The sequence below is a fragment of the Cinclus cinclus genome, chromosome Z (genome assembly GCF_963662255.1).
Source record: "Cinclus cinclus chromosome Z, bCinCin1.1, whole genome shotgun sequence".
Classification (NCBI taxonomy): Eukaryota; Metazoa; Chordata; class Aves; order Passeriformes; family Cinclidae; genus Cinclus; species Cinclus cinclus.
Genome location: NC_085084.1, coordinates 15,194,579 through 15,215,296, shown reverse-complemented (window position 1 = coordinate 15,215,296; position 20,718 = coordinate 15,194,579). Strand labels below are relative to the sequence as shown.

The 20,718-nt window shown below is 38.6% G+C and overlaps 1 protein-coding gene across 1 annotated transcript in view; it reads right to left on the bottom strand.

Moving 5' to 3' along the window:
* Positions 1 to 1,915: 1,915 nt before the first annotated feature.
* Positions 1,916 to 20,718, bottom strand: part of TRPM3 (transient receptor potential cation channel subfamily M member 3) — a 258,088-nt gene continuing 239,285 nt past the window's right edge. The window contains exons 22-25 of the mRNA XM_062513646.1: positions 13,378 to 13,528; positions 12,633 to 12,832; positions 11,394 to 11,526; positions 1,916 to 3,365 (exon numbers count right to left, since the gene is read on the bottom strand). Coding sequence (XP_062369630.1) covers positions 1,916 to 3,365; positions 11,394 to 11,526; positions 12,633 to 12,832; positions 13,378 to 13,528 — 1,934 coding nt within the window. The remainder of the gene's footprint in view (positions 3,366 to 11,393; positions 11,527 to 12,632; positions 12,833 to 13,377; positions 13,529 to 20,718) is intronic.

Here is a 20,718-nt window from a genome sequence, read left to right as displayed (position 1 = left end):
AGTGTGAAACACATTGTTCTTAACATCCCCTTGCTGCATTTCCTTGTTTCTGTACTTTCCAACGCAGTGATTTGTTAACTAAATGTTTTCACCTTCTTTGCCTCTTTTCTTGAGACTGATGATTATTCTTCTGTCTGGATTAGTTGCCTTTTGGACTTAACTCTCAGATGGTGCTCAGAGTCTCCCAGGATTCAGTGAGAAAACATCAGCTTGTATTCTCAAAGCTGCCTTTGAAAGATAATTCACATTTAAATAATGTGAAATATGTACTCCACTCACAAATGTTCATTTTTTAATAACAAAAAGGAGCTGGTTCTACAGAGATATTAGTAACTGTTGAGATATTTTGACTTTTAATAGTATTAGCGTCAACTTTTTAAAAGCTTAAAAGTTATGCCGTCATAAAGGAATGTGAATTGTTTTTCCAGTTGCAGTTTATGCTTCTCCACCCTTCTCCAGTCTTCTGTATACCCTTCCACCTATGATCACTGGACACTGTTTCATGAGGAGTTTGAAACTCTGGTTGACAATGTGGACCCTTGGAACGTGGGTGGAGTCAGTGAAGTTACAACTGTCTTCAACCAAAACCCGTAACTGCGCTACCATTCAGACACACCTTCTCCTACCAGAAGTGCTCATTGTGTGACCCTGATGAACAGTGATGCTTACTCACAACTGATGGCTTTTGCTGTTTACAGACACGTGCAGTTTTGCTTTGGTTCTTTTACTTACCTTAGAAGCATATAGAAATTCTAGTGTTTTCCAGCCCTCTGCCGAAAATACTGTCCTTTAAGCAGCTTCAATCTAATTACATGAATCTGGATTCAGACTTCGTGATAAATCCTGCATAATTTTAAAAGTCCAAATACAGCTATGTTCACATGGAAAGAAAAAGGTGTATATTTTTAAGTGGGGGAATGATGTGAAGAATTGGCAGCTCAAATGAAAGAGCAAGAAGAACCTGGTAGCAGCATGGTGTATAAATCTCCCCAATTTATATATATAATTAAACTGAGCAGTGAGAACTGGACACTATTACTATGCTCTGCTCTGATCATCCTATTGTTGTTTCATCACATCCTTTGATTCAGTGAGACAACATATTGTTGACAAATGTGGTAAAAAAATAAATATATACTATTCCACTTAATTACATTCATCCTGAGCTTGCTCACCTGTGCTAGAATCTAGAATGCCTGTTTTATACAGGAAATCACCTGACATTTTAACATAAATTCTTCTTCCATTTAAGTTGCAGTAAAAAAGGCATTTAGTTTCCCTTTCCACTCTTGAAAATATAAATTTTCTGTGGCACTAGAAGCTGATACAAAAGGAGACAAGTGAACATTTATAGTTGTTATTGTGTTCATCTTTCTTCATTTCCACAAGTATGGGATGCAAGGGACTTGGGAAACTTTAGGTTTGCTTGCTGCCAGTTCCTACAGAAATAACAAATGCTTTACATCAGTCATCACAACGGTGATATAGATGAAAAAGAAGTTATGATTGAAGTTTGGAACATCTAATTTGTGCAACTCTTTTTTGCCAGTTAATTCCTGCATCTTAAAAACTTGAATGATAAAAGGTCTTAGGATGCCCTCTAATAAAAGGCAGATATCTGGACCTATTAATTTATTTCTTCTGACTTCATAAAGGGGTCTTGTTATTCCTCTAGTTTACTGAAGGTTTTGTAAAGCTTTCATCCCTCCCTTTTTTTCTTAAGTGCAAATGTCAGCTGGGTCAAGATGCAGTACATCAGTGGTGATGCTGAGATTGAAAATGTGCTCCCTTGACCGGTGGCTAATGCCGATTGGACTCAACACAGGGTAGTGTGAGGGTTTTTAAAAAAATTCTGCTAAGAAAAACAGACTGAAGAGCAGATGACCCTTAGACTGCTGGTGAGCTTTGTATAAGCCTAGCTGTGCTTGCTTTCAAAGCTGCAGAAGGCTCCTGTTCTTGACAGTCTCCTCATGGACAGGTTGTCCCCTCTGCTCTCTGGCCTTGAGGACTTACTCCTCTCCAAGGGGTTCCGCAGGCCTGCCGTGTTTCGCTGTCTGTCAAGTTTGTCACTAATGGAGTAGCTCTTTCGTGTGTGCTGTGCATACAATACATTACACTCCTCTGCAGAGTAGCTGTTGGCTCGCTCTATTTTCGGGAGTGGAATGCTGTTGGGCAGAGTTGTTGTAGCACTGCTGTCTTGAGGAGATAAGGGGGTTCCCTTCTTGTCTCTGACCTCAATATCCTCATGATCAGAGCTTGGGTGGGTTAGTTCAGCTTCTCTCTCTGGGTGGCAGCACCCCAAGTCCTCCACTTTGCCCCTGAGACTTCCAGGGAAACTGGCCCTCTCTGCAATGGCCTGGGGAGCACTCACACACCTTGTGTCTATGCAATCTGTAATGCTTGTGTACTCTGCTGTTTTAACTGGGACTCCAAGGCTGCTGAAGTAGCTTCGTGAAGGAGAGAACATGAAGCTATGAGATTTTACAATTGGTGTTTCCTCCAGAATAAATGGAGTTGTAGCCAGGTAACGACTGCTTTTAGATCGCTCTAAAGTATGATACAAGGGAGGGTCTGAATCCCACGGGATTTGGCAGTCTGTGATCTGTGAATAGTCTGAAGAAAATGCTCTTGTTTCTATGCCAGAGGTTTCCTCATAATCAAGACTCCTGCCAGAGATCTTCTCACCAGCTGTAGTGCTGATGTATGCACTATTAGTTAAAAGTGAAGAGGCTATGTGAGCTGGCAGAGCAGCATCTTCAGGACCAAGAATATTTATGGAGCTCTCGAGAGGTTCTGTGTCAGAATGCATCTCATCCATGGCAGAAACATAGATGTCTATACAAGATGAAGGCCTTCTGGAGTCTGGGGCAATTGACAAAGTGCTGGTAGGGGGTAAAGGAGCCTTTCCTTCTTTTGCTATTGAGTGGGAACTGATTGCCCGATGCAGGCTTGGAGATCTTTCCTTAAAAATGCTTTCCAATTTTTCTAACCCACACTTGTCCTTCATATTTGTTGCATAGAAGGAGTGGCTTCGCATGCGGGGTGTGATTGTAGGTGACGTTGGGGACATGCACTCCTCCCCTGTGGGATCAATGCTCTCTTGAAGTTTGTAGGCATTTCCTTCCTGACTGTTGAAGCTACTCTGCCTCACAATGTAGGCTGCATCAGTACAATCAGATGAGGTCCTGGATCGTATCTTAGTTGTCTCGCCTCTCTCAATGCCAGCCATTTTCTCAAAGGCAGTCACCATTCGTCCCATCATGTCTTCCAGCTGAGCAAGCCTGATGTCAACAGTCTGCAGAGAGGCCTTCATGCAGTGCTCTCTCTCATTTACTTCTTCCAGTCTCATGGCCATGTTCTCCACCCTTTAGAAAGGGAAGAATTAAATGGGTAAATTTCTACAAAGCAGTGATGTTCAGTTAATAGGTCACCAAACCAGTTGGAAACAAATACATCTCAAACCCCAAAGGCAATGTATGCAACCTCATCTGCTTCAAAATCCTGCTAAAAGAGGTTTTGCAAAAAAAAAATAAAAAATACTACACACTCAGGGAGCTGCTCCAGTGGGTTAAACCAGGTGCATCAGCTATGTAATGCAGAGGAGGGTTTGGGTGTGCCTCATTTCAGGGACAGTTAGCTAAATGAAGTAAAGAGGGCAGGCAATGTGCCACAGAAGATAGACACAATTTTAATTTTTTTCCTGGTGTTTGCCCCAGATTCACACTACCTAGTCCTGTGTGGATTTAGTTATTTTTTTCAACAGGACAAGTGATTTGAAACTGACAACACCATAACCACTCTTATTTGCACAGAACGGAAGATTTTAGCGAATAATAGAATATTGGACAGCATTAATGACTTGTTACATAATGTCCAGAATTTTTGCTGGTAAAACTGAAGTCTGACTACCTTGAGGTGATGAGCAGCAGAACATGCCCACAAAGGAGAGGAGAGGACAGAGAGGAGTGTGACTCATCTCCCTACAGCAAGTCTCACATTCCTGGGAAACACAGGCTTTTCCTGTGAAGTCTGTGAGTTTTGAAGGCACAAGCACAACAAAAATGTGCAGCAGCAACTGTATTGCTACCATCAGTCTCCAATAGACAAATGATCAAGTAATCACTGCTAAGAAATGAACTGGTAGCTTCAAGAAATCTCATTCTACTCATCATCATTTAGGCACCAGTCTGTTTCTAGTTCTACCAGCTCCTCCAACAAAACAGATTAATGTTATTGCCAGTACAGGATGTAATTCCAGAGTGAGAGCAGTTAATATGGGAAGCAGTTGAATTTTCACTCATGTTATTACTTATACAAACTGCTATTTTATAAAAGCAATTACACTTTTGAAATATTTACTAGGCAATAATTGAGTCCTTCACCTCACATTTAGATTCTGTAACAACTGCTCCAAGATGATGAACAGGTAAAACATTGCAATTTTAGGGCTGCCAGATATAAGGAAAATTTTTACTGGATTTTACTGGACAATTACAGCCCAGATTACATCCCACAAAAAACCTTTCATCCCAGCAACAGTTACAGTTGGAATGAATTTATAACATTCTTTAAAGCTAACTGGATAATCTGGCTATGGTCCTACTGTTTTGTTGTTATTGTTGTTTTTGCCATTGTTTTAATTTGATTTGTTTTATCTTTCCTGTTTTGACAGCTTTACACAAATGAAATAATTTTTAATACAAACATAGCCAATTGGTCTATGAGTGGAACTGTCCACAGTGAGATAAATTTTGTGTCTCACATCCATGTGAGAGCTATGCAATGCTGCTGAATACAACTAATGCATCCCAAGGAGAACCTAGAATAATACCTTACTGGTAGGTGTTCATGTATTTGTTCTGCCTTCCCTGAATGTGATCTAGCAGCTACTGTCAGTGGCACAGAGCGTCAGACGAGGAGAAGAGAGACTTTTGAGTTATGTGATCTGTTGGTTGCTATGGAACTGATGACAAATGTGATTGCATTGATAGTAGCAGAGAATTTATAGAAAAATATAACAAGATAAGCACAGAGCAGTTTGGGTTTGGAAACCAGGGGTAACCAGAGATGCGCATAGGTAACTGAAAAATATATACATGTGTTTACATTTCATGAGCCCCAGCTATAGAATTTTATTCACAAAAAGAAAGCTTGAAAGACTATGGTCTCCTCCAACCCCAAAAATATTAGCTTAGTCATCCTTAGTTGTATGTATTGCATATAGCTTCTCCAGAATATTTAACAAATATTAATTCTGTTAGTGATATTCTCTTGTGTTAAATTGATGTTCAGTTCTGTAATCATTTATCAAACAGAACAGCACCATGATCTGGGAGTGAACCTATTAGGAACATGATAAAATCACATCAGCTAAACATTGTAGACATAGGAAGATACCATCTGGAGAAATACAGCCTTAATATGGTCCTAAAATATTTTAATAAGTGATTTTTATTCTATCTTCCCATATTCTTGGGAAAATATTCTTGCACTCAGTGAATAGACAGGAATAGTTTTGAATTAAAACAGAATTTCAGAATAAGAATGCCCAAGTCTTGCTTTGGCTTTTTTTTCTCCGTGTGTATTCAGGAGCAAGTATAAATCTTTTAGCAAATCTTACAATATCCAAAGAGAAAAAGAGAAGGCTACATGTAAAACATGCATCAAGGTGTGCTGCTGAAGCTCAAAAATTTCTAACAGTGAAACAAACATGGACTTTACCAGGATAACATTCAGTAATGAGGTCAGGACTCAGAACCTGGCAAAGATTTGATATTAGTTGCAATAAGACTTTTTAATTATGGTTTGGGAAATGATGACTTTTGCTGGCATCCATTTGGTTTATTTGTATTCAACCTTTGCACATTAGTTCACATCAATAATTTATTTAAAATAATTATTTAATGGGAGTAAGGCAATCTTAGTAGATCTGTTAACTGAATGCTAGAATTAGGTTCACAAGCATCTTTGTTGACCTAGGTCCATTTCTAAGGCATCATTCATACTTCAAAATCCTTTTCAACAGCCACAAAGTCTGTAAACATGAAAGTCACTTACAGAGATGCCACTGAGCTTGTGATAGGTGATTGTGGGATGGTTTTACTTAAATAAAACAGAGACAGCAGTTCCCAAGCCTGTAACAGGGTACTTTGCCTGACATCTTTTGGTAAAGCAGTGCTGATGCAAGCAGCCAGCCAGTTTTCCCGGGTGCAGTGGTTTTTCCTGGTTAAGGAAGTTGGGTTGTCATGGCTGCATTCCCACTGGAGCATAAGACCACTTAACTCTTTATCACCACAGAGAGATGCCACCAGAGTCACAGACCTTTCCTGCTGTCATTTTTCATGTGTGCGTGGGCCTGGTAGGGTCAGTCCTTTTTACCAACACAGCTATTTCTGTGCACTTCTGCTTGCCAGCTCTGAAATCAAGCTAATAGCTAGGTCATCATCCACATGGATGTTGTTCATGTAATTACACTGCAGATTATAAAGTGCTGTACTAATGGATACCACAGAGTACCAAAGATGACATAATAGTATCTGCTCTAGCCAGCTTATCTGCTTTTCAAATACTGCTATGATGTGACCCTGCTCCTTTTGAAATTAACCTGAGGTTTTGCACAGGTATGAAAGAGTTGAGTCTGGTTCACATGGATGCTTACTAAAGTGATTGTTTCAGTGGCTTCATGCCACATCAAGAAAAGTAGTGCAGTCTTTTTTGATCATATTACACGTCTTTGTACTGGTCAAGATGTAATACAGTGATTAGAAAGGAAGATTCTCCACAAAAGGCCATGATTCTTCTACTGCAATGAAGTGAATTTGTCCAACTTAGCTTTCCTCACAGGTGTCCAGGAGATTCACCATGCATGGTTTGATAAATGCATTCAAGGGAAACACCTTACAGCCTTTTACTGCTTTATATTTTTCACTTAGTCCATAACATCATCTGCTATGTATTAGCAATCCAAATCTACTTCCACATGCTTGTGTGAGATCCCAGCTAGTGAGCTACCATAGCAGAGAATCTCACACCCTACAAGAGCTTATCTGCTGTTTGTTAGTCAGATAACTCAAACAGGACAAGCCATCTTGTATTTCATGGGGTAAAATCTTGTATAATTGCTGAGTGATTTTGGTGCCATGGTCACTGGTCAGGCATCTCCCAGCTGCCCATAAAAATCTTACTGTTAAAGTGAGATCTGGCAAGATATGCTGAATTTCTGACTGACAGACATTTTGCAACTATAAAAAGTACATAAAAACTTCACAAAGCAGAAATATTGTATACATTTTCCTATAAATATGTGGAGTTTCTCCTGTTTGTAGAAACCTACTTCGTGTTTACTTGCTAGGGGTTAAGTGAAGGTACTTGTGCCCATTATCATCATTTTGGTGGTAAGTTACATTTGACTCCTAATCAATACTGTTTCTTTTGCTAGCTTTAATACAGGTACCTTGATATAGTGCACTATTTCATGCTGTAATCTACTAATAGCTATTTTAGTTATATACTGTGGAGCAACTGATAAAGATTTTTCACATGTTATCTTTTGTCTGTTTAATACAGAATTAATTTTTTATATAAATATATGTGATTTGCCATCATTAAAACTTGCCAGACAAAGTGATTCCTTAAATCTAAACTGTTGCCAAAATCTGAGGCTAAGGAAGGACTCACCTTCATTTAGACCTCTTTCTATGAAGGATTTTAAATACAAGTTCTTCCCATCAGAGTCAGAAGTCAGAAGAAGCAGGGCTTCTTTAATAAATGTTGTACTTGCCACCCTTGTAGCAACAGCTACTCCTCTGAGTTGCTTAGTACTTGAGGTTAAGGAAAGAGAAACATCAAGTGTTGTTCTATGCTTTTAATTTCTGAATGTGAGTCAGACAAGACATCGTGGTCCTGCCCCAGCACTGCCACTGACTGCATAGCAGAAATCAATCATTGACACCCAGGCCAATCCATCAATAAACAGTATCTCCTCTTGTTATAATTTCCTGAGCCCCTAATCTGTCTCTGTGACCCGCTGAGGCTCAAAGCAAGACTCTGTTCCCATCTTACATTTCCCTTCCCATGCCAGCCCCCTTGTCCTACTTCCAGGTACACTGGACTTTGTATGCAGGGTGCGCAGCTGTTCCTCCTCCTAGCAGGACCTGGAGCACTTTGATGAACCCAGCTGCAAGTAGGAGCTGCTCAAGCAGGGGGAAGCACTATCACATGCACAGAGGCAAGGGAAGGCAGTGACTGCTGCAGGTACAGGTGCAGATATGTCACACAGGGCTTGTCCCAATCCTTCCCTTCTTGAGCCTAACAGCATGTTGAGCTTCTTGCAAATGAAAGGCCTTTAGGAAGAACCTCACTTATATTTGCAGGGTTTTCTGGTTCAATTTTACACCACATAAAGCTGACTTAATTGGACAGATGACTAAACTGGTATCTCATGACTTTAACATAGGTATTTATACTTGGTCTACTACTACAGGCTAATGACTGGGCATTGGAAAAGAAACTGTAGTCTTATATCTTCTCTGCTTTCTTTGCTCTGTATCTTTTTACTTGTGAAACTCCAAAGTGAAAACCTGAATTTTATATGTTTGAATGTTCCACAGGTTAAAAAAAAATAATTTTAGTATTGTCATGGTTTAGGAATGGTATTCTCCAATTCAGAAATCATGCTGCCACTTCCCCTCCCCTGCTCCAATTAGAGGCATAAAAGGTGAAGTTTGAGATAAGAACAACTTACTGGAAATAGCAATGAAATAAGAAAATGAAGAGTAACAGCAACAAAATTACAACAAAAGGTGGAAGGAGAAGAAGAAGAAGAAGAGGAAGAAGAAGATAAGAAGAAGGAGGAGAAATTATTTACAGTGAAAAGGTCCTGACAATAAACTGTTAGACTGCTCCATTCATTAAGCTTTCTCAACCAGAAGGAATCCCTCCTCAGAAGAAGAAAAAATCCCTTTCCTCCGCCCCGGGCAATGACTATAAGGCGGTACTGAACAACCTCGGGGTCCTCCCACCCCCTCCTGGCAACTGCAAAAATTAATCCTGTCCTGGCTGGAACCAAGACAAGTGTTTTAGATTTAAGAGGACTCGGCTATGACTTCAGGCAAAATGAAAGACCCTGGTATCCTGTTTCTAAAATGGGTTATGTATGACACTTAGATAGCTCCAAGTCTTCAAGCATCTTTTAAATATTCCCCAGACCTATTATGAAAAAGGAACTGCATTCAGCTGGGAAGTTGTTGAAAGTCCTATTAGTGTGCTTGGGCCTGGTAGTGACCTCTGTACCCCACAGGGTCACTGCCTAGATTCTCTTAAGAGCTGTGGCACACTAGTCTCCACATTAAATTACTGGCTAAGTTAAATGGATTTTTAAAGACCTATTTCTCTGCAAGGCTCAGGTATTAGTCTTTGTTTAGGATTCATATTCATAAACTTGATTCTGGAACAAGGTGCTTTAAGATTTTCATTTAAATTAGAGATAAGGGCTCTTTTTCTATAAAATAGAGTCAGCAAAGAGTGAAAAGGCAGACTGTTATGTTTTAATTTTCAAGGAATTACAGCACTTGCATGATGTAGAGGATGACCTAGCTAGATTACTTCTTATTTATAGGTCTTCAAAAATACCTCTTCCTTCCTTGGCCACCAAAAGAAAAGCTGTACTCAGATTTGAACCTGCATCTGTGATTTTTCAGTTCAGTTCTGTGGCCACTGGACTATCAGAACACATGAAAAAAAGGCACTCAGTTGGACCACAGACCAATCTTACTACCTAAATTTGAAGTACATGTAATTCTTCTTCTTGTATATTCTCCTGTCTTTAATATTTTTTTGCTCAGGAACTTTATGTGCTCAACATGATCTCTATCTGTTTAGCAGTCCTTACTGGATTTCTCTTTCAAAAGCTTCTCTAGTACCGTTTGAACGCATGTAGCCTTTTAGCTGACATCATCAGCTTCTTTTGGACCTCACCATCTTTCAAAACTTTGTTCTGCTGCTCTACTTACAACATGAAATAAAAATACCACCTATTTTCTGTTTATTTGGAACCTGGGATCCTGCTGAATTATTCTGATACTTTTCTATATCTTGTTCTGAGTGTGACAGCAAACAATTGATTTCTGCTCACCATTTCCTTACACTCACTGTTAAACAGACCTCTATAATCATCCCTCATGTGTTTCTTCCAGACCCTGTAATGCAGGATTATTTGGCCAGCCTTTACAAGGTGGCCATTCATGCCTTACCAACTTCCCCTCTAATATCCTTTTCTAAAATGTATGTTTAGGAGTGCTTTTGTTTTCAGTAATGCAGATGATTAAATATTTTATCTTCTATTCCTGCTCTGGGATAGATTTACTCCAAAACCAAATTAACACCATGTTTCCTTGCCCACTGAAAACACAGTTTAGGTATAGCTGAATTTGGGGCAGTCCTGGAAGATTACGTAGAAGGAGAAGACTGTTTATCTGTGTAACTGATGAAAATAACAACTCACTTGTCCTCTGTTATTCAAATTAAAATAGAGTTTTCCAGGAGTGGAATATTCACTGGTTCATAAGTTTTATGAATATCTAGGAGGATATTACCCTAAAATATTTATTGGCAAAAGTGCTATGAATCAAAATCAAACTCTTGTCCTCTAAAGCTGAACTCAACAAAGTTCCATGAAAGCATATGAACACCACAGCAGATCAACAAACCTAGAAATTTTTAGGACTGGTGAATTTCAATACTAGCAACTTCCACTAAATTACTGTACTGCTTTTTTCCTTTTTGCATGGCTGTAGGTGAAATGTCTTGTTTAAATGTAATTTATAATCCATGTTGTTATTGGTCTCAATTCAACTAGTTTACCTAGCCAGGCTATCCTGAAACAAGACTTGTTTCTTATCTGAATGGCTCACAGATAAACTCTGAAGGTCATGGTTTTCATTGAGGAAATCTAATTAAACTCTCCCATTTTGTTCTGAGTACTTGTGCCCTGAAATTCTGCTTTAAGAAGCAAAATGCAAGCATAACTGGTACATCTTACTGCATCAGTTATAGTTTAATACAACTGGATAAAAGATCCCTTTTACAAAACTTATAGAATGATGTGGGTTGGAAGGAACCTTAAAGATCACTCAGTTAACACCCTCCTGTCATGGACAGGGACACCTTCCACTAGACCAGGTACCTCAGAGCCTCATCTAGTCTGGCCTTGAACACATTTGCTTTACCAAAAATAATCAGAAAAAGAGAAAATAAACTCACCAGATTTCATCACTTCACTTTTTGATTAAGACTTACCAAAACCACTTCATTTCCTTTTTCAAGTAAAAAAGAAAGAGTGAGACTGGTAACAGAAACTCATTTCCAGATCAACTTATGAGAACAAAAAAGCACACCTTTCTGAAGTGACACGGATTCTTTCATCATTGGAGGAGTTGAATCTATCATCCTTTTCTCTGAAATACTCTTCTATGCACTGTTCTTCAAAGTCATGGACCTTTTTCAATTCATCCTCAGTTATGAAAAGTTCTGTGGAAAAAAATTGAGAAATTAATTTGGCAAATATTAACATGTGAAACTAACTACATTCTTACATTTGTGAAACTCATGGACTAAACTTTCATAAGTAAGTATGTGGCATTTTGATATGAAAGCAGATAGATGCTGTTAATTACTGAATTATTTGCTTTAATTATATTTGATTCTGGAGACAGAAGCACTTAAGCAGGCAAATGCTAAGCAAACATGAATATATTTTGATTATATGAGAGCTAAACACAGATGCTGGTCAGATCCTGGACAGATGGTGAAAGCCAAAGCCCACCTGTAACCTAACAGATGTATAATGAGATAGCTAGGAAAGCACGTGTGATTACAGGGGTCTATCTGCCATGGCAAGAACTGACATCTGCAGGCAGCAGTGTGATGGGAGTGGGAGAAGAGGTGGCTGGCTGCATCTCCAGTGCCACACATGATTCCTGCTCCCTCCTCACAGAGAAGTGGGATGTGGCATGGGCTAATGCTGGGAAGAGATACACAACCCTTAGGTCCCCGCCTCTGGCATGTACATTGGGCAAGGTGGATATATTCTGTTTGAATAAGATAGAGAAGAGGAAAGTGTTATCAAAATAATCTGGCGGGTTTTCCATCATTGTTATGGGACTTTATTTAAAGCGTGTTGAGGAACTGTTCCTCCAGTCAGAGTCAAGGCGGGACTGTGCATACAAAATTGCATTTTGCCATCTCTAAACTTATCTAGGCAAAAAGTGCACTCAGGGGAAGTATGTGCTGTTTGGTCTGTATTTTCAAAAATAAAGCTGGAAGTGTAATGGAGTAAGAATTCCAGCAATAACAGACCTCCAGTAACAGCAAAACAAACCTCTTTGTTTTGAAGGAACATACAGGGCAACAACCCTAAAGAAAGTTCCAGAAAAACACAGCCTCCTTAACATTCCAAAGAGAATGAAGGCTTGGACAAATCAGGTAAAACTAACTTATTCAGGTGAGGTTTTTGCAGGTAAAAGCTGCTACTTTGCTGGGAAGGCTATCAAGATGATGGACTTTGACTTCAGGCATGTCAAACACTAGACATTATGAAAGGCATTGGAAGGAAAGTCTCCCTTGTGCATTCTTACTCAATCCATAGTCTCTCTCGTCCGGGTCGCTTTCATGCTTCCTCCATCTGCAGCAGAGGTGCTGAAATATCATTGTCATGTGGCTGAAAATGATCAGAGGTGGTGGGAGAACAGGTCTTTCATGGAATGTCATGATGAGCTGGTACCTTTGAAACTTCCAGACTTGGTTCGATATAGATTTGACTTCGAAAAACGTGTTGCTAGAAGGCAAGAAGAGGAAAATAACATCAGGCTGAAAATGGTTTTGGGTGCTTTGCCAAATATGATATGACAGCATCGTAACTAGACACATTTCAATAACACTGTTTGTGACAGGTTTCCTTGTCACAAAAACAGGAAGCAGAATAAAAGAGTAAGTTTGTGCCTAGGCAAAGCACAGTGACAATCAGCGTTTCTGAAATACCTTACGAATGTAAATGTCTGTGCTGTACAACCCCTGGGTTTTACAGCAACCCATTGAGATGGGCAAGTACTTTCACTTTTCTGTTCCCTATTGGGAATGAATGATGCCTTAACTGAACCTTATTTGGCTTCTTTGCCCTGGTTCCCATTAGGTGTCTGTCCTTGGAAATGACACAACATGAAAAAGTTGGCATTTCCCTTGTTTCCTGGAGACAAGCCTCTTCCCTCTCCCCCTTACATCCTCAGAAAATGTCTCTCAGCCAAAGTCAAAGCTCAGACGTCTTCACAGGCTGTGAATAATGTGCATCCTCCCCAAGTCTACACTTTGCAATGTGTCACTCACTTGAAAACTGCAATAAGTAGGTTCACCAAAAGGATGTTTGCTACCAAGAGGTAGCAGGCCATGATGGCAGGAACGATCCATGCTCCTGTCTTGCACGGAGGTAGCTGGATTATTTTGCCGTCTTCTCTGGTTTCATTTTGACCACAAGGTGCTGGGAACATAATTTAAAAACAACAAAAAAAATGCAAAATGGGAATTAATCATATTTTTTCTGTAGCTTTTGCAGAAATATTTCAGTATTTATAATGGCCTGCCTGCCAAGGCAACATGTTCCAAATAACAATGGCATTGATATTCTCTCCTCAGAAGTTTATGCTTGGTATCACAGATTTTACAGTCTGCAATTTTTGTTATTGTGTGTTATGTGCCTTGGGTATCAAGATATTTCTCTCAGGAGACATGCCTGGTGTGAGTAAGCTGCCCGTTTGCATACATAACACAAAATAATATGATAGTCTGGTGGTAATTAGTGGCTGTGAAAATGAAATTATTGAATTGTTTAATCCTTAAAAAAAGCTTGCATATTATTTCTTTAACAGTGAAAGCCTTGTCTTTTTCATTGATTGAGAGGGATGTGATAAATAAGGAAAAGGAAGTAAATTACAGAGTAGACATTTATTGCTGTGCACTGCACTGTCTCAAGCCCCTCTAGGACATACTTATTACAACTTTCTGCTATTAAGGACTCTTGACTGCATGCCTAGAAACAGTGGGGGAGATTATCAAGTCTTTACTGTACCAGGTACAGGGACATGTATGCAGCAGAGATGCCACCTGTTTCTTCCACAAATACATTGGAAGGAAAATGTTCTTGGTATTAATGTTGTAGAACTGAAGCAAGGGGAGGGAGAGAAAACATGGTGGAATAGTTTTCCCTGCTTGTGTTTTGATATGCCTTTATGTGCAGTGATGGGTAATCTGCATTTGCATGCATGGGTTCAGTTTATGTCTCTCTAGTCCTGCTGGTTCTATGTATCACCATAATCAGCTCTTCAAGAAAATAATTGAAACATCAGCTTATATATACAAACCATCCTAGTAAATTTTGCACAGCACTACAGATAGCTCCCTCTCATCTCCATCAAAAAGAAGTGAGGAATTTCCAAAATGCTCAGCACTGGCTAAACTCCTAGTGATATCAGTGGGCGTTTTGTACTGACTTCATGGAAAATAAAGTTTGTTGATGCCATGTGTAAAATTTCATTCTATGGCAACAAATCCATATTTCCAGTACCAACCATTGCATCTTCTCAAAAAACTTATTCTGAACTTGATCCACTGAGCTTGACATTCAATTGCAGAAGTCTGTACTGGCAATCATATTACATTATGTGTGATTTTGGTACCTTGTTTTGGGCACTACACAAAGATCCTAGCCTTTTACACACAGAAATATTGTAGCTATATGGGATACAAGATACAAGACATGACCTCTCCAAAAATATTCAACTCACTGAAAAAGAAATTACACAGTCAAATAAAAGCAACACTGCTTTTTATCAGCAGTTCCATTGTGTTGGGACACATTGTGTAACCAATCCTTCCTATTTACAAAAATAACATTTTTCAGCCTACTCCAACACATTGGAGTAGGCTGAGACTAAGCAATTCTTCCTTTCTTATTAAGCATCAGTTTGCATATCATTTTAGGGCAGTTCTATTTCTACACTGCTCCAAGCAGCGGTTTCATTTAGACATTCAAAATACTCTCAGTGAGGTGCTGTGAATGCAGGGCTCTCTGCTCTTAGCCTTCACCCAGCAGAAACTACACCATCCAATATCTCTTGCTATCAGCATTCAGTGTGAAACTTACATCTCTGTTTGTGTGGAAACATTAGCTTGCACATTTATTGAGTCAGATGTACAAAGTCCAATACAACAAAGTACCAAAACCCATCATGATTTCATCTGTGATGGAGCAATCACAGTATCAGTTGAAGAAAAATGTCCTTTTTTGTACTGAAAACAGAACAAGTAATATCTTTTCAAGTACTGAGGAAAATATTAAAAAGCATTTTTCAAACCTTAGATAAATGAGATCAAAAACTCAGCTCCAACTCTGTTTCCAACTCTATTATCCTCCTTTCTTTTCTTCCTTAAAAATACAGAATTAAATCTGGGAAAAAAATCAGTTAAGAAGACAAAAATATTTCTTCAGCTCTACTTGCTTACAGCTGGCATACACCTCTGTTGGTTTATGCCACTCAGTGATGGCCAAATTAGATTTCCTGTGCAGATATGTTCCCACATGTCTATTCTATACACCCCCTGTGGTTCAGGTTGTCCTGAAGCTTTGCAGAAGTTTTTCTCTTTTGCATGTTCTGACGTGGGTACAGTTTTTAAATAACGTAGGAATACTCATTTTGTGTGTTATGGAGAGATACGCCACCACTTAAATTGTCACATCTTCAACTGCATAAGAAAATGTATGACATACATCCAAAAATGTGGGTCTGTGTTCAATGGCACATCACGGAACATCTTCTTTCACCTTTAAACTATGACTTTTTTTTTTTAAAGATTTTTCCCCCCACTATTAATTAAAGGTGTGTGCCCTGCCTCACCCTTAAGGAATCTGCACTGCCCTTAATGTGTAACATCATTCAAACATTTTAATTATTTTTGGAGAAATGAAGTAATTTTTGTAATATGTGCAGTAATATATTGTAAAATATTTCAAAATACAATATCAACATGTATGCAAACTTGACTCATCTGTTTTACATTATAGCCTTGCTTTAACACAAACCACAGAATACTTAATCCTAGCAAAATGCTTTACTGAAGCAAATTCCCTTAGCATAAGGATATGCCAGTCTCAGGTAACTGAAAAAGGCAACAACTCTGATACCTACAGGCCATTGGATAAAATTCAGACATTATGTCCTGACTTAGGCTTTAGAAAACAGTAAATGGTTGGGGTTTTAATTTCAATTATACAAATTAACTTCACTCAGCTTTCAGACATTGTATCCTGACACCTGTAGATGTACATACTTTTTTACATCCCTTGTTTCCTTTTTCACAATCTCATCCCATGCTTATTTTTCCTTCCCGACTCCCACTTACAGTTTCCTGCTGGGCTTTTCCTGCTACAAACCTAACCCTTCCTCTTTCCTGTCCAGGAAATAGTTGTAAAAAACCAACATTAATTCAAGCCTCTGTGGGTTTCAGGCCTAACATGGAGGCAGACCTCAGGAAGAATTAGTTTCCCTGCTGTAATTACTGTCATGGAATAAACACTGCTCACTTTTATTGTGTATTAGGTGGAGGGCTTGGCAAAGGATGCTTGTGAGTTTCTACAACCTGACTCTTCCCCAGCTGTACCTTTCCAAAGCTGGCATGGGAAATAAATGAAGAGACAAAAGTGCGTAACTGAACAACTCTGCCACTGAATAGCTTTTTGCCTTTGATGAAAACTTCTCCTATAACTATATAAGCTGATTTGTTTGAAATCACAAGAAACTGAGAAATGCTTTCAGGAAGTTCTAAATAAAGTGGAAACAAGTAAGTGCAACCAAAGAACAATAAACAACATTTTTTTAAAAAATTTGTCTGGATATTTTTAATGCACTTTCATCATTCTATTTGTGAGTACATAGACACCTTTCAATTTTGATCCACAATGAACTCAAAGGATGTGAAAGTGTTTTATAATTTCTGAATTAAAAGTCTAAGCAATTTTACCAACTTACCAGGCTGGTAAAATATTGAAACCTCTTCCCCCTCCTCCACGAAAAAAAACAATTAAGTGGCCTTCCTGAAGTTGTTCTCTTCTAAAATCTGTGAACCCCCAATTTCACAAAATTACTCTGTTCATCAGTATAAACATTCAGGGTGTGGAACAGTGCCTCCTTACTTGAAGAAGGTTTTTTAACTACAGCATCCTGACCTTCTGTGTTGCTTTTTGTCTCAGCCCACATTCAATGTGACTTTGAAGGGTCTCTTCAATCTGCTAGTATTTTAATAATGATTTATAGTAAATCCCTGTATTTTTCTTGCTCACCATAGTGCTTTCTTCCTCCTCCTACTCCCTTCCTTTCCCCATCAAAAAGAGCCAACCAAATGGAATCCAAATCACAGCATCAGGAGCACTAGATATGGGAATACTGCTGCAATTCAACCCAGAGAGAATTTCAAAACTGTTTTTAGTCTGCACAAAAATCTTATTCACTACCTTTGTCTAACAATGTTAAAAGCATTGCCACAGGAATGATTTATTCTGTTTTGTACAGAGCTACTCTGTTTGTTCTAATTCCAGAATGGTCCATGCAAATGACAGGCCTCGTAGGAAGCTCCTATTGAGTCACAAAAAGCATCTAATCTGTAAGGTCATAAAGAGTTTAGTAATTTTCATAATTTTCATAATTTTCATCTGTACTAAGACATTTTCAAGAATTATGACACATAAATCTAAAAGATTAGGAAATTTAAAGAATTTTAAAGTAAGTTTTTGTTGTAATTATAGTTTACTCTAAAGTTCATTGAATAGTTAAAACCTGTGTATAATGGTCTCTCTCTCTCATCTTCTGAAACAATTGCATTCTGGTTACTTGATATTCCTCCCATACAATTGAAAGAGAGGGCAGTGCCATCTTTTTCTCTTAAATTAGGTAGGTTTTTCCATAACAGAAATAGACACAAGAAACAAACACAACTCGGACTGATCTTCAGATTCCAGATGGCATGTGAAGTACTGTCAGCTGGTAAGAAAATCCAGATGGAAATCCGACCTGTGAGACACCAGGGAAATCTGAAAAACTTCCCAAAAGCCACATTGACTAACAACAGGCTCAGTTGCTTAGTCTTCTGAATACAGAAAAATGTGAGCTCTGTTGTTAATTTTCTACAGATGTCTACCATTTCCCAAGCTGGTATTTATTTCCTCTATCTACATGTTTTTTACCAACAAACTCACCTTTCCTCTTCAGTATTTTCCTTCTGTATCCATACTATTCTGGAGGGGTGGACAGTTTTGTAATGTGAAAACAAAGTTCTTCTCAAGTGAGAACTGTGTTATGCATTTTCCTGGCTAACACTGCCAGCACAAGTGCCAGTGTGTGGTGAACTGAGGGAGAGATTTTACAGTATTTGTGGGAAATGCACTTCTGGACAGGCATTTGCTAAAGCAGTTACATGGCTGGCTGTTGCCCTATGGATCCCATTGGGCAGCACAAGGCTCAGATGGATTAGGAACGACAGCCTCAAAGTGAGACAGTTGCACATGCCATCATTAACTCCCTGATTCAGATTCTCCTTCCTCCCCCAGCTATCAGTGGATAATAATATATCTTTATTTAAATACATAATTTATATCAGTCTAATTTTTTTCAATTTATCAGGCTCTTATTATTATTCCTTTCCCGAAATATATTAATTTTTCATTTCCTGACCTTTAAATAATTCATAAATTTGATTAGCTTACTGCTTGCTTTCAGTTCTCTGATCTATCTAAGCCCTTCTCTCTAATCCCAATAGTTGCTAACTGGGGTTTTCTAGGCCCAAGTCAAAACTCTGTAGCTCAAGGTGGTTTCAGTCATTATTGATATTTCACTTGGACTGGCATTTTGACTGGTTGGACTTTTCCATGAAGTAGCTTGACTATTCCTTGATCTTTACATACTCCCAAAGACTGTTTCATGCAACTGCTAAAACTTCCTGAGTAGACAACATGGTATGTGTCACCTTCTGTCCATCAGCTATATAGAATCAGGTGAACAGCTGGATAGAGTTCTGGGAGCAATATGGTCCAATTAATTGTAATTGCACCTCCTTTGTTTATAGATCATATTCTACTAACTTCCTGCTCAAAGACCTAGAGGAAGACCATTATGACTGGACTGTGCTAGTATAGTCTGTGTTTTCTAGTTCCTCATTCCCCAAGCCCATATGGAGCCCATATGGACTCAGTGGGTTGCTGGGACTGAAGGAACAGCTGGAACCCAGGATGTCTCCATTGCTAGCAGCAGTCACTCTTCCATGTGTTACTGTCTGGGGTTTCTTCCCCAGCACGTCTTAGGCATGTTCAGTGGTCCTCACTTCTCTTCTTCATCCAAAAATTACTGAAACTGGCCATTCTAGTTCTACATCTTTTTTATATGAAGCACCTGCTTAATATGACAAGGCTTTTAGATTTTTTAGTGGTCACATTATGATGAACTGTCAGTTTGAGAGGAACTACTTAAGAGAGTGATTTTGCTGGTTTTGTTGGCTTCACCTGAAAATTTGAACACAAAGCTAAAAGATTTACTCTCAATCCCCTTCACTTTACAACTGATTCTTAGTCAGAAATTTGTACATATGTAGTAGTTATGGACATCACTATATAATAAACACCATCACTGAATAATGTATTCTTAATCCCAGAAGTGAGGATACAATTTGTCCTCACTTTTGAGTTAAAGATGAGATCACATACCAACAGGACACTAACACATACTCCAGCTAACATTTTTCCTTAAAAAATTATATGAATACAGAAATTATGGATAACAAATGTAAATATTCACTGTTTTAGAGCAAGGCATTTGGCAGTGTGTTGAAATAAAAATCAGAGTAATGGATTAAACAGGCTGCCAGCTGATGAGATGGATCCAGACATTGTATCTGGTCAGCCTTAATGGCATGCTTCACAAATAACTTAAAAAAATATAATTAAATAGATAGAAATAATTGTTCTTTAAAAAAAGAAAATTAGAAATGTTAGAGTAGCCTACTTTTTTGTACATTTCTCAGATACCAGGATGATTTCCAGGGGAATGGCTCAAATCAACATGCTTTTCCATGATCAGCATTTTTGCTGAAACCCAAGCTTGCTAATAATGTAGCAATATTAAGCACCAAAATAAAAACAAAATCACAAAGGAACCCTTTCTTTTTTGTTACAATAATACTGATTAAAAATAATGTGCTCTAAGCCATAAAGTGAAATTGAAGTTTAGACGTAGCACAACAATTTTAGAGAGTGCTTATCTTACTTGAGAAAGTACAAACACTGTAGCACTTTAACATGAGTACAGTGGCTGATTTAGCTTAGAACAAGGCGAGCAATATAAAAAACAGCAAATGTTTAAATAGTGAAAAAATGTAAGTATACTAGTAAAACCTTCTGGGTGTCCATAGGGTCATTTTGATTGTGTAAGATCATCACCAACCATTTCTCGTGCTCCCAGTCTATTCCACAGATAACATTTTTGAGAGTATCAGACAGACATGATATATTCTGTGGTGGAGGACTGGCAGATTCTAATTCCCTGCATCATCTGCCTCTCAGGAAGGACGAAGTAGTGCAGCTTTTCATTTTGATTCAGTGACATCATCACTTTTGCTGCAACTCCAAGT